This window comes from Takifugu rubripes, chromosome 7, assembly GCF_901000725.2.
Source record: "Takifugu rubripes chromosome 7, fTakRub1.2, whole genome shotgun sequence".
Lineage (NCBI taxonomy): Eukaryota > Metazoa > Chordata > Actinopteri > Tetraodontiformes > Tetraodontidae > Takifugu > Takifugu rubripes.
In genome coordinates, this window is record NC_042291.1 from 14,389,162 (window position 1) to 14,400,517 (window position 11,356).

Sequence of the window (11,356 nt, forward strand, 5' to 3'; positions counted from 1 at the left end):
AAAGTCGGTGTCGAACCTCCAGACCAGGCCTGGCCAACCCAGGCGGCTCTTTGCCTGGTTTCATGCGGCTCTAACGTTCATATCGAAGTTTGGGTTTGTGTTTTTTTTAATGTGCGTGTTCGCTTTGCTTGAGTTCAATACGGTCCTTTCGCCAAAAGCGCATGCGCGTTAGATGAAAATAGCGCAAAGTTTCCCAGTAGGGACGAGATCTTTTGAGTAAACAATTAGTGTCAAGTTCGCCTTCAAAATGGCAGGAAAAAAATGCACGAAAGCTTCGTGACCCGGTTCCGTGATCTACAACTGAAAAGGCCACAGATCGTATTCCTCGCTGACCCATTTAATGTGGAGACGCACTGTTTTAAAGCCCCGCACTGTTTTAAAGCCCCGTCAGCCACAGATGAGGCTGCAGCTGAGTTGGAGATTATCGCCAATCGGAAAATAGCCCAATGTCAAACGGGCTGCGTTAAGATCCTGTCAATATTTGGGTCAACATACGTCTGCGAGTCTGTTTTCTACCCTGAAACACGTGAAACCAAAGCATCGATCTGTTCTGACTGCCTGGCAACAACTGAATACAAGCCAGATTTGAAGAGGATTGTTCAAAGCAAGGAATGCCAGAAGTCCCACTAAGCAACATGCATAGAAAGAGAAAAAAATATTTTAATTATTATATTTTTGTTTGTGGCCTTAGTTGAACTGAGAGTTTGTGTGTGTGAGACAGTGCACACAATGGGCCAGATTCACGAAACGTTCTTACGAACAAATTTGTTCTCAAGTCCCACTTCCGAACATTTTACGAAGATTGTGGCATTCACCAATTTCTTCTTATCCTGGATTTATGCGTAGGTAAGAACAAATCCTACGAACACTCAGGAGTACTCTTACGCACATTTCAGTGCCGACATGTTGGCATGGTTGTGTTTTCTTCTCTTGTGCAGTTCAATAAAATTCAATATTACAATGATAATTCTGTCATATTTATTTATTTATTTGTTTATTTCCTATTTTTGGTGATTTACGGAGAATTTTAAAATTACGTAAATGTGCCAATGACTTAACATTAATCAACCAAATTGGAAACCATGCCAAAACTGTCTTTTTATTTTATTTTATCTTGATTTATTTTATTAGAGGATCGAGGGTATGCCCTAGCTCCCTGGTTGTTGACACCACTGACCAACCCTCAGACTCCACAGGAGTTTTATTCAATCAGATGCATGCGCGCAGTCGCTCCACCATTGAACGCACCATCGGCATGTTAAAGGGGCGCTGGATGTGTTTGGACACAGAGCCACAACCTCGTGAGGATGTGCGTCCTGACGCAATGATGGGGCCAGACTGCAGGCACGTGGTTCACGTTTGAGCGCGATTAATTGCCCGTTTGTGAATAAAATGCATTATTGTCACAATCCGAGCACAGCTTTTACACGTTTATTTTTTTTACATTCTTCTTTTTTTTACGTTCTCGTTGATTTCTTTAAGTGTGTTGGCTATAGTCATCAGGGTTGAGGCAATTTTTATCAAGCGTGTTAGCCATCCTTTCTTGATTGTTCAACACGGCGTCAGAAATCAGGCGTGGAGAGGCAAGCTTTGGGCATTTGGCTGCTTTTTGCTCTGTCGACAGGGTCCAGCTGCAGTTCCTTTTATGGGCATTAGTGGGCGGTGACTTATGCTAATCGTATGTTAATTAGACTCACCTGGCACGCGCTTTCAACTTACGAACAGATGGCATTCATCAATCTAAGAACACAGCTGCGAACAATTCTGGGGCTTACGAACGCGTTGATGAATCCAAAGTAGGGTTTTCTTAAGAAACTTCTTAAGAACAACTTAAGAAAGAATCTAAGAAGATTCTTAAGAACATATTGGTGAATCTGGCCCAATGTTCATTGTTGAAAATGACTGGCCCGTGGTCTGTAGAGGTCAAATTCTGTCATTATCATGTTGGTGTGTGACATTTACAATAAATCTGGCTAAGCAGAGGTCTGTGTGTGAGGAAGGGATGAGGTGATGTTCACGTGTGCCCATGTGTGTGATGTGGCTCTGACTGGTTGGCCACCCCTGGTCCAGACGGTGCAGAAAGAGACAACAGCAGCACCGAATCAGAGATGCAGGAAACTCTTTTATTGTGTTCTCATAAATATGGGTTGGACTCTAATCAGACAGGTCAATTATCAAGCAGTAAGAGCTTCAAAAATGTAAAAAAAAAAAAAGAGGCCCTGAAACAGCAACAACTCAACATTTTCACCCCACAAAATCAACAGAAAGGTTTTAAGCTTTTAGTGCACACGGACCTGAAACCTACGCGCTCAACATGAAGAAGCAGAGGACTTATGAACTCACGTGCACGAAATAAGTTAAGCGGATTTCAAATATTAATCGATTATGTACATTCATCAAAATAAAGGAAAACAAGCTTTTCGCTCATTTCACATTTACACTTTTTGTTGGCCAGCAGGTGACAACCAGCCTAGCTGTTAGTGGACTAAAGAGGATCCGACTGGAGGAGTCGTGAACGCATCAAGACAGAAGGTTGTAGGTTCAAACGTGAAGAGTGAGCAGGTCTTCAGTGCAGACAGACGGGAATAAGACTAAAAAGCTCCAGAAGCCTCTGCACGGGTCAAATGTGAAGCTAGGCTACAACGCTAGCTACCTGTTAGCGTGCCGAGCTGATGCATGAACGCCTGTAAGCAGCTGTGGTCTGAAATGAACGAGCGCTCGTCTCTGAAACTTCCATCTTTTCAGGCGTGTCCTCGTCTGCTCTCCTTCCTCCGGTCTCCTTTGGCGCCTTCTTTCCCGCCGGAAGTTGCTGATGAAAACTTCCTCATGACTTCTCGTTGAAAGCCCTCCATTTCCTCCTCTATGGCGCTACCCTCTTCGTCGTCATCGTCGTCGTCGTCTCCTTCCACCATGTCCTCCAGAACGTCTCCCAAATCTTCCACGAAGTCTTGGAACCTCATTTGGTCGTGAACAAAGAGTCCGTCCTTGAAGAACTCAGTGGCGAGCTTCTGGAGCTCTTCCCTGGCGGAGGCGTCCACCCCCACCTCCTTGGCCCTGGCCAGGTAAGTGTGCAGGACGGCCTCGAACTCGCGGAAGGTGACGGGGGGCAGCCCCTCGGTCTGGGCGCACGTCTCCACCGAGTGACAGTGCTGGGGGGGTTTGGGGTTCCGCTGCAGACGGGTTCTCTGGTGGAGCCAGTACTCCGGCTGCTTCACGGAGGGTCGGGGGCGAGAGGGCTCTCTTTCTCCCCGCAGGTGGGCGTCGTGGTTGCCACGGTGACCGGGGACTTTGCTCCCATCTCTGCGGAAAGGCGATCCGTCTCCGTCCTTTATCCCTTGTTTGGGCCGTCCCCTCTGCTTCTTGTCGGCCCTCTTCCACTCCTCCTTGTGCGTCCCATCTCTCCCCGAGGTGTTCATCTCTTGGTTCCTCTCATCCTTCTTCCATTTGTTACCGTCACTCCTGCTCTTCCACTCTTTCTCTTTCTGCTCTTTACTCCCTCCCCACCCTTTCCCATCTTTCCTGGGGGGGGCTCTGCTCTCTTGATCTTGTGCCTTCTCTCTCTTCCATTTCCCTTCTTTACTCTGATCCTGACTGTTTTTCCACTGTCCGTCAGGCTTCCACTCCTTCTTCCCTCCTTTTTCTTTTGGCTGTTGTTTGTCCCATTTTTCTTTGCCACTTTCTTTGTATCCCTTGTTTTCCACCTTTCGCTCCTCGCCACCCTTGTGCCTCTCACCGTCTCTCTCCTTCCAATCCTTTTTCTGTTCCTTCTTCAGCTGTGCACCCTGATGCAACTGCTTTGCTTTTTTCCAGTCTTTCTCCTCATTCCATTCCTTTCTATCACTTTTCTCTTTCCATTCTTCCCCACCTTTCCTGTCCTTCCACGACTTTCCTTCATCGCCTCTTCTCGCCCTGTCTTTCTGCCACGGCTCGGTCTCCTTCTTACCCTTGTTGTATTTCTCCTTGCTGACCTTTTCCGGCTGGCGTTCCCCCGTCTCCCACTCTGCTTTACCTCGATTATCATTTTTCTTTCTCCCTCCTTCCTTCCACTGAGATTTTTCCCTCACCTTCTGCTCATCCATTCCTTTATGTTTTTGACTTTTATCCGCATGTTGATATTTAACCCTCTGTTCGTCCCAAGACGACTTGTCCTTGTTTGGAAGTTCAGCAGCTCCCTGCGTGCTGTCCCCTGTCTGTCCAGTAGGTGGCGACGCAGAGTCTTTCACTGGCAGCTCACTGGGGGCTGAGGGAGGACAATAAATCGTTACACGAGTACGACTCACAGATAAGGAGTGAGATTTAATTTCAGAAGAAAGAATGAAAAGTGATTCTACCTCAAGACTATCAACTACACCCTCTAAACTCATCACCTCCCTTTTCTACCCTCCCTTGTACCTGTGGGGAGTTTTAACTCAGTCACAGTGGCTCTCAGTGTTTCTAGTTCTTTCTGTAGGGCCAGGACAGAATCCAGCTCCTTCTTCATCCTCTGGTTCTCTTTCTGAAGGACAGGGAGAGAAGCCATCTCTGTCTTTAACCTACTGTTTTCCTTCTCCACCTCCCCCCACTGCATCCGCTCCTTTGCTCCCTCCTCTGCCCGTCCCTTGGCTACCTTCAGCTCTTCTGTCTGTGCCTGTGGGGAAAAGGGAACAAGAGGTGACTGCATGAGCAGGTAGACGAGGCCCACATGCGCAGTGGCTATACGATGAGTGATAGGATCACACCTGAAGCTGAGCCTGGAGCTCAGAGATCTGCTGGTTGCCTTTGGCTAACTGATTCAGAAGCTCTGCACTCTCAGCGTCTGGTTGCGGTGCCTCTGTGCTCATCCACTCCTGTCACAGCAGCACAAAGCACAAGAATTTATAGTAAAATCCTCTACGGCCTTTAAGACAGCAGCAGAGGCGTGAGCTAACTGTAACAACGGTGCCATGAGCGCTCCACGGAGTACGTCCTGCTAAAAAGGAAGAAAAGGAGAGAGCAGAGGTGTTAAAAAAAGAGAGAACTGACCTGATTTTCTGGCAAGTCGGCGTCTCTCGGCTCATTTGGGGCATAGCCACTTTCTGCAAATGTAAAAACAGTTGCATTACAAAAGGAACTTGATTTCCATGTCAATAAGACATCCAAAGAGCACATGGAACCATTTAAAACACGTGAAGAAGTGACATGAGGATAACAACATGGATGCAGTAAAGTCTGTTCTGAGCCAGTATGGACCTCGACAAAACGTTTAAACCGTTTAAACCGTTTAAACATGATGGTTTGACTGTTTACAGTCTGTCCAAGTTGCTACCTTGTTGTCCTTGAGTTTAAGATGATGGGGTGCAGTGAATAAAAGAGTTGCTCTTAATGATGAAATCATTACAAAATTCTTAGAATCATTACATTTAAAAAAAAACCACCAAGTCTTTACGAGCCCCCAGAGATGAAAAGGCCAAAGCCTTTTATCATGGTTCAGTCAAAGCTCTTCCATCCTGCCTCCACCTTGCTTCCTCTCCTGTCTAACGCTACATTTCTGAAGTTAATGATCCACCACACATTAGACAACTACCACAGTGTTTGAGTTCGGTCTCCTCAGAGGTGTGCTCAGATTTCCCAGAATACAACAGCGCAGATGAAAGTAACCATAGCGCAACTGGAAAACTGGGGCGGTGCAACGGTAATGAGTTGGCTTTTTCATCGTCTTGGCTCGGCACAGTTATCACACGGACAATTCCGGCCGTCTCACGGAGGCGCTGGGCTCTCGCTGCCCCGCCGGCTCCCGCTGCTCCGTGGTCAGCACAAGCGCGGGGAATGAGAAGTACTCCCAATACACCTGCGTCTTAACGCGTGGAAATTTGTATTGATGTTTCTGTTGAGACCATTAGGGGTGAGATCTTTTATTCAAACACTGCAGTCTTTAAAACCATTGCAAACCCTGGCTCCACCCGACCTTTTATTGTGAGAAAATTGAGTTAATTTTTGAATCTAAAAGCGTTAAGGTGTATTTATGAATCGTTATGAACACTCCATGCAAGGTGCAGTAGTTTTCTTTAGCCTGTTTGTTAATGCCTGTTTGTAAATCCCTTTTCCATCATGCACACATTTACAGCTACAGGCGCATGCTGGGGGGCAGTAATGACGATTGTTCACTCACGCACGGGGACCTACCCTCATCCGGCTCCATGAAGAAACCTGCAGGAACAAAACATCTGAGCACTCATCACCTGTACTTCAGGAAGTGGACAAATTGTTCTTTAACACTAACAATTAAGGAAACCATTGACTTTTATTGACCTAAACGGTCTGGATGTGTGTTGAAAGCAAAGACCTCTACAGCAGAAATCAGAACCCAGGTAATTAACAAAGAATCCGCCCCGATTGTTCTTTTTTGATTTTGTTACCCGGTGAGTTGCAGACAGTTTATACCTGAGAAAAAGATGGTACCGAGGCCTAAGAGAATCAGCGCAGCCAGGATGCACTTGTTCACAGAGAAGCCGCTGTCTTCCTGCTGCCGTGGCAGCCGGAACTCTTCCTCCGTCTCCTCTTCCTCCTCCGCCCTCCCGATCCGCTCCAGAGACGCCAACAGAGACCTCCTCCTCCTCAGCTGTGGGCCGACCTCCGCTGCTGCCTTCGGCGGCTTCTGTTCGCCCCCCTCTGTCGCCACAGTGGCCTCTGGAGCCGTGAAGACAAATAATCATTTCATTCCAACAATATTTACAAGTGGCGCAACCTTCCTCTTTCACTTTCCACCCGAGTGTCCCACAAAACTTGTCCCACTTTTTGACCTGACAAGGTAGTTTATCAGCGGGACTCCAGACGTTCTTGCGCGCTGCAGTAAAGTAAAGTACAGGGAAGCGATTCAGCCGCCTTCTGTGGAAGCTGTTAGCATCCTGGAAAACAGCCTGGACTTTCAAAGCTCCTGTGGTATCAGCATAATATCAAAGGGCAAAGCTGACTAGTGAATTCCATGGGTAAAAAAGGCACCTCACTCCCTCTAAACCAGTTTAAAAGCCCTCTGGCCCACATGCAAAGACACCGATGAGCCCCCGTGTTCTCACCTGCCTGGTTCCCCACACCAGCCGTGTCCCGACGCTGCTCCGACTGCAGCCCCTCCTCTTGTAGTCCCTCAACGTTCCGACGAAGCGCTCCTTCCTCTGAGGGCCCCTCATCGTCCTCCGTAAGGTCCACCCTCCCCAGAGTCTCTGCGTTCAGCGCTGAGGCAGCAGGCTCATCAGAGGAGGGGGTCAAGTTAGCGAAGGAGTCAGAAAATGAATCCGGCTCAGCGCTGGGCTGCGTCGGGCCCTCGGGGAGGCCCTCTGACTGGCTGAGCGAGTCGCCGTCACTGGGAAAACTGCTGGAGGAATCCAAACACGGGGGAACGCCGTCTGTGCTTCCGTCTCCGTTCAGTTCGGCTCTTTTATTTTCCGGTACCTGGGCAAAAGAGTGATGTCATTAAAATTCCTTGAATCTACTCCAGCGTGAGACGCTTCAATTCATCGTTTTAAACATTTCTGGTTCAATCACTATAGATTGACTGCTTATTGTATACATTATCTCCATTTCAGGAAGAGAACTGCCTTATTCCTGTATCTATACAGGGACTACTATGTATTTTTAATACTTTAATAAGAAAGAAAGATTTATCGTGGAATATTACAAGAATGTAGGTTCCTGGTGGCTAAAGTTAAATAATTAAATATGAAAGGGGAGCTTTGACTGCAAACTGTGAAAGATGGCAGAATGGTTCCGCCGGCCAACTGCAAACTCAGAGCAATAAATAAAACATATGAAAAAGCTATATTACCATGTCTCCCTTCGCAGACGCCGCGGAACTTGCTGCTTGGCTCTCTAGATAAACAGGTTTCAAAAAAAAAAAAAAGAGACAGAGCACAACATTCATTTTGCAAATTTATGATAATTTTAATTATAAAATGATCTCTTTTGAATAATAAGCGATGGAGCAAACAGAAAAACGGGTGAAACTTGTCAATGATGTGTTTTTCCTGCACTAAAAAGCCTCCAATGTGGGCCAGAGTTTTGATCCACGCACCTTCTGCAGACGCTTCGCTCTCCCCATCACGCCGCGTTCCCTCCGCCACCGGCCTCATGGTTTCAGCAACGGATCCCTAGAAAGCAACAATCAAATGAGTTGCAAACTTTATCCTGACATTGTGGCCGTGGGAAAGCTGCCTGAATAACAGCGACTGCTCCAGCTCGCTGCTTCCAAAGAGGTGATACCTCAGAAGTCAGGATGGTCCAACTGTTGGTTCCACCAGACATGGCCCCATGGAGCGTTTTAGCCTCTTTCCTGCAACACCAATACAACACAAGATAACAGCAAACCAGTTTAAACTGCAAGAACTACAGCTTAAGATATTTGCATGTTCTGTTTAGCCATTGGCAGGATTTGAATACATGGCTTGCCTATTCAGCCTCACCCACTCTGCCAATAAAGGAGCTACTGTAAGTCTTTGTCAACACGCATGTGTGTATGTGCGTGCATGCGTCTTCATGTGTGCAGGATGTTTGGCTCCCTCGGCCCATTCACTTCTTCATTAGTAGTTTGCGCGTGCTGTGAGCTTTTTGGTCACCGCTAGCTCCGAAACGTTTTGGCAGAGATGTCGGTAACTAGGGCCGACGCTATTCTGGAGGTGCAGGCAGCAGCAGCACCGTTTCAAAACGAGCAGCCTGGTAATACATGTCTACTAATGATCCACGACATACATGCATGTGATCCAAGGCCAGAATCAAAACGCTCACTGTTTCCCTGAAGCTACATTTTGACAACGTGAGATTTTGGCTTTCTTAAGTGAATGAAAGAGCCTCAGCATTTCTCCTTAATGAGCCAGTTTGCTCCCTAAAGTTAATTTCATCTAAGCGGTGCAATTTAGGTCTCCCACTCAAGCGTCTCCCAGGAGGAGTCTTCGGAATCAAGCCGAGGGCCAGGGGACCATTGTGGAGCCTATGGTGGGATGGCTTAAATAGGAACCAGCTAAATATAGCTGCCATGAGACTGACGAGAGACAGAAAGAGGGAGCGTGCAGTAGAAGACAGGCACAAATGGATTCTAAGGATGGCGGAACAAGGATTAATCAACCTTGTTAATGGATTTTAGGAAAATAAATGCAGCTTTGTTGTCTGTCTCTTTATAAAAGTGTCATATTACCCCTTCATTTGTCCTGTTATTGCTCAAACATCTCCGAGCAGGCAAAGGCATTTAATATTTTGCAGTCGTTCACTTCTCGCCTCTCCCTGCAGGTTTATGTATTTTTCACAACTGGGATACAGCAGATCAGCTGTTAAATCGCTGCCAGCAACAGGCCAGGTATGTCTTCATAGCTCAGCTAAATAACCTGCTGCAGGTCTAACGTTATTATCCTGCACTCAGCATGCAAGATTTTTGACCAAAAAAGGTCAAGAGAATAATCTGCAGGGCAGTCCTTTAGGAGTGGACTGTACTGGTTCCCAGTATGTCCCCGTCAGCTCATAAACAGCATCAGAGCAGAAGCTCGATGGTTATGACGTCATTTCACGCTTTTCCGACAGGAAATGGATCTTGTCGCTGTGCAGCTAAAATAATACACCAACGGCAAAAAAAGGAACATTCAACATGCAAAAAATATGTTGAAAGCTTTGGTTGGTTAGAATTAAATTAGGAATATTTAAAGTAAAGTTAAAAAAACCCACATTAATTCAAAGGCAATAACGTTCAACAGTAACAGGAGGAAGTAAGCTTGTGTTGATGTTGGCGACACAGAGGAACAAGCAACGACGTCTTAATTTACGAATAAAAAAATAAAATAAACACCTGGTGAAACCAAAAGCTTAAATATGTTTTCTTCCACTTACCCCGGTCCGCTGTTTTACTTCTGAAGCCGCAGACGCTTCTCAGGCTTCCTGGCCAACTTGTGAACTTGGTTAATCCAGAACTTGCGTGACCCACGCGGTCCTTGTCCAATCAGGGCCAAGCATTCGCTCTCATCCCGCCCCCGAACCTCCAGTTGGACCAATAGCAACGCAGCGTCGCGGTGCTTGACAGGGGGAGCTCCACAGTTGATTGACAGGCGCAGATGACGGGTCGTTTGTAAATCAGACATTTTACATGTATGTTGTCTTTTTTCCCTTAGCCAAAACCCTTCAGTCCGGGATTTAACTGTCCACGGGCTCGGCTTAAAATCCGGGATGATGGTAATGCAACATTGTCCACCGTGCACGCTTGTGCCAGCACGCAAACCATAAAGCCACACTACATTCTTAAAATGTGGCTTTGTGAATAGTTCTTAAAATCTTACTATGAGAGAAACACAAAAATAAAAATTTAAAAGAATACAGACATAAAACTAATAATTTTCTAGCCATTATGTCCTTTATTTTTTGCACACTAGTTGTACAGTTAAAAAAATCAGATCTCAAGATCTCAGCTCAGGATGTGTGAACCTGTCTCACAATGTACAATCGTGCATCTGGAAATATGCCACTGTGTTTCCTCCAGCCAAAGAATGCATCACATAGGCACTGGAAAACAGAAAAAGAGTAACGTTTACGGATTCCGTGAAACTGAAATCGATTGAAAATCAAAAACGATTGGATTCTATTCCCTTATCGGCCGTCACATTGGACTGGATTCATACTTGCCTTGGCTTGGCCTCGCGAGTCAATCACTCTATGCTTGATTAAATCAATGCTGGATGAAATTAAAGGAGCCAAGTTGATTAAAAAATAATTAAAAAAAAAAATCAATGTTTGATCATGTGATCTAATCTCAGTCCAGGATCTCTTTGATGCACCAGCAGCAGAGCAGGAAATACAGGCACTCCTTCACCGACTGGATGAAGCTGTAGCCAAAGTTGCCACCCAAGAAGTTCTTGCCTCTTCCCAGACCCATCGCCATGTCCCGAAGATGCTGTCCCAGAGTGGACGAGGGCATGGCCTGGGGAAGAGGACGCTGGGGGTGCATGGCTGTGCTGGGAGGATCAGATCGGATTTGGCCTGTGCTCCGGCTGGGGTCTGCTCAGTGTCCCGGCAGCCTCCTTTACTTATAACCTCCTACAGAAACAGGGCGATGCTTCCATTCATGTCCTGCTTCTTCTCGACTGTTCCGTGCTTTGAAACATCTGCTGATTAACTAAAGGCCTTGTTCACCTTTGCTCTGCAGTCGTCCCCCATTGTATGGCTCCCCCTCCCACCCCCACAGAGACCATACCCATACGTTCTAATTGTCCCTGAATCAGCCCCCCTCTGTCACAGGATCATCTGCCTACAAAAAGAGGAGTGTTCCAGAACCTCACTATAGTACACCCCTGACATGTGGATGCTAGTGACACCTTCCAGCAGTGAGTTGTATTCCTGCTCTTTCAGTGAACAATATTGTAGAATTAAAAGA

General features: G+C 46.6%; 2 protein-coding genes across 4 annotated transcripts; both read right to left on the bottom strand.

Annotated features, from left to right (window-relative positions):
* Window positions 1-2,102: 2,102 nt before the first annotated feature.
* Window positions 2,103-10,486, bottom strand: pbxip1b (pre-B-cell leukemia homeobox interacting protein 1b). 3 transcript variants are annotated; one of them, XM_011605810.2, is made up of 11 exons: window positions 9,823-10,486; window positions 8,212-8,281; window positions 8,024-8,099; window positions 7,778-7,821; window positions 7,032-7,404; window positions 6,400-6,645; window positions 6,142-6,165; window positions 5,002-5,054; window positions 4,719-4,826; window positions 4,537-4,627; window positions 2,103-4,240 (listed from the first exon to the last, which is right to left on the bottom strand). In XM_011605810.2, the coding sequence occupies exons 2-11, from the start codon at window positions 8,251-8,253 to the stop codon at window positions 2,742-2,744; spliced, it is 2,556 nt and encodes an 851-aa protein (XP_011604112.2). In that variant the 5' UTR covers window positions 8,254-8,281; window positions 9,823-10,486; the 3' UTR covers window positions 2,103-2,741. The 3 variants fall into 3 exon arrangements, with proteins under 3 accessions (XP_011604112.2, XP_011604109.2, XP_011604110.2); XM_011605807.2 differs by having other exon boundaries at window positions 4,393-4,627; window positions 9,823-9,970; XM_011605808.2 differs by lacking the exon at window positions 6,142-6,165 and having other exon boundaries at window positions 4,393-4,627.
* A 122-nt stretch (window positions 10,487-10,608) lies between these two features.
* lenep (lens epithelial protein) lies at window positions 10,609-11,139 on the bottom strand. The gene has a single exon (XM_011605811.2). It carries the CDS (start codon window positions 10,928-10,930, stop codon window positions 10,736-10,738), a length of 195 nt encoding a protein of 64 aa, XP_011604113.1. The 5' UTR covers window positions 10,931-11,139; the 3' UTR covers window positions 10,609-10,735.
* Between the last annotated feature and the right edge of the window lie 217 nt (window positions 11,140-11,356).

Excerpts from the sequence above, each read along its gene's own strand:
- pbxip1b (XM_011605807.2), bottom strand. The coding sequence starts at position 8,253 with ATGTCTGGTGGAACCAACAGTTGGACCATCCTGACTTCTGAG. Across the intron at positions 7,822-8,023 it reads GAGCGAAGCGTCTGCAGAAG|AGAGCCAAGCAGCAAGTTCC; the intron begins GTGCGTGGATCA and ends CTGTTTATCTAG. Across the intron at positions 6,166-6,399 it reads CGGTACCATCTTTTTCTCAG|GTTTCTTCATGGAGCCGGAT; the intron begins GTATAAACTGTC and ends TTGTTCCTGCAG.
- lenep (XM_011605811.2), bottom strand. The coding sequence starts at position 10,930 with ATGCACCCCCAGCGTCCTCTTCCCCAGGCCATGCCCTCGTCCACTCTG.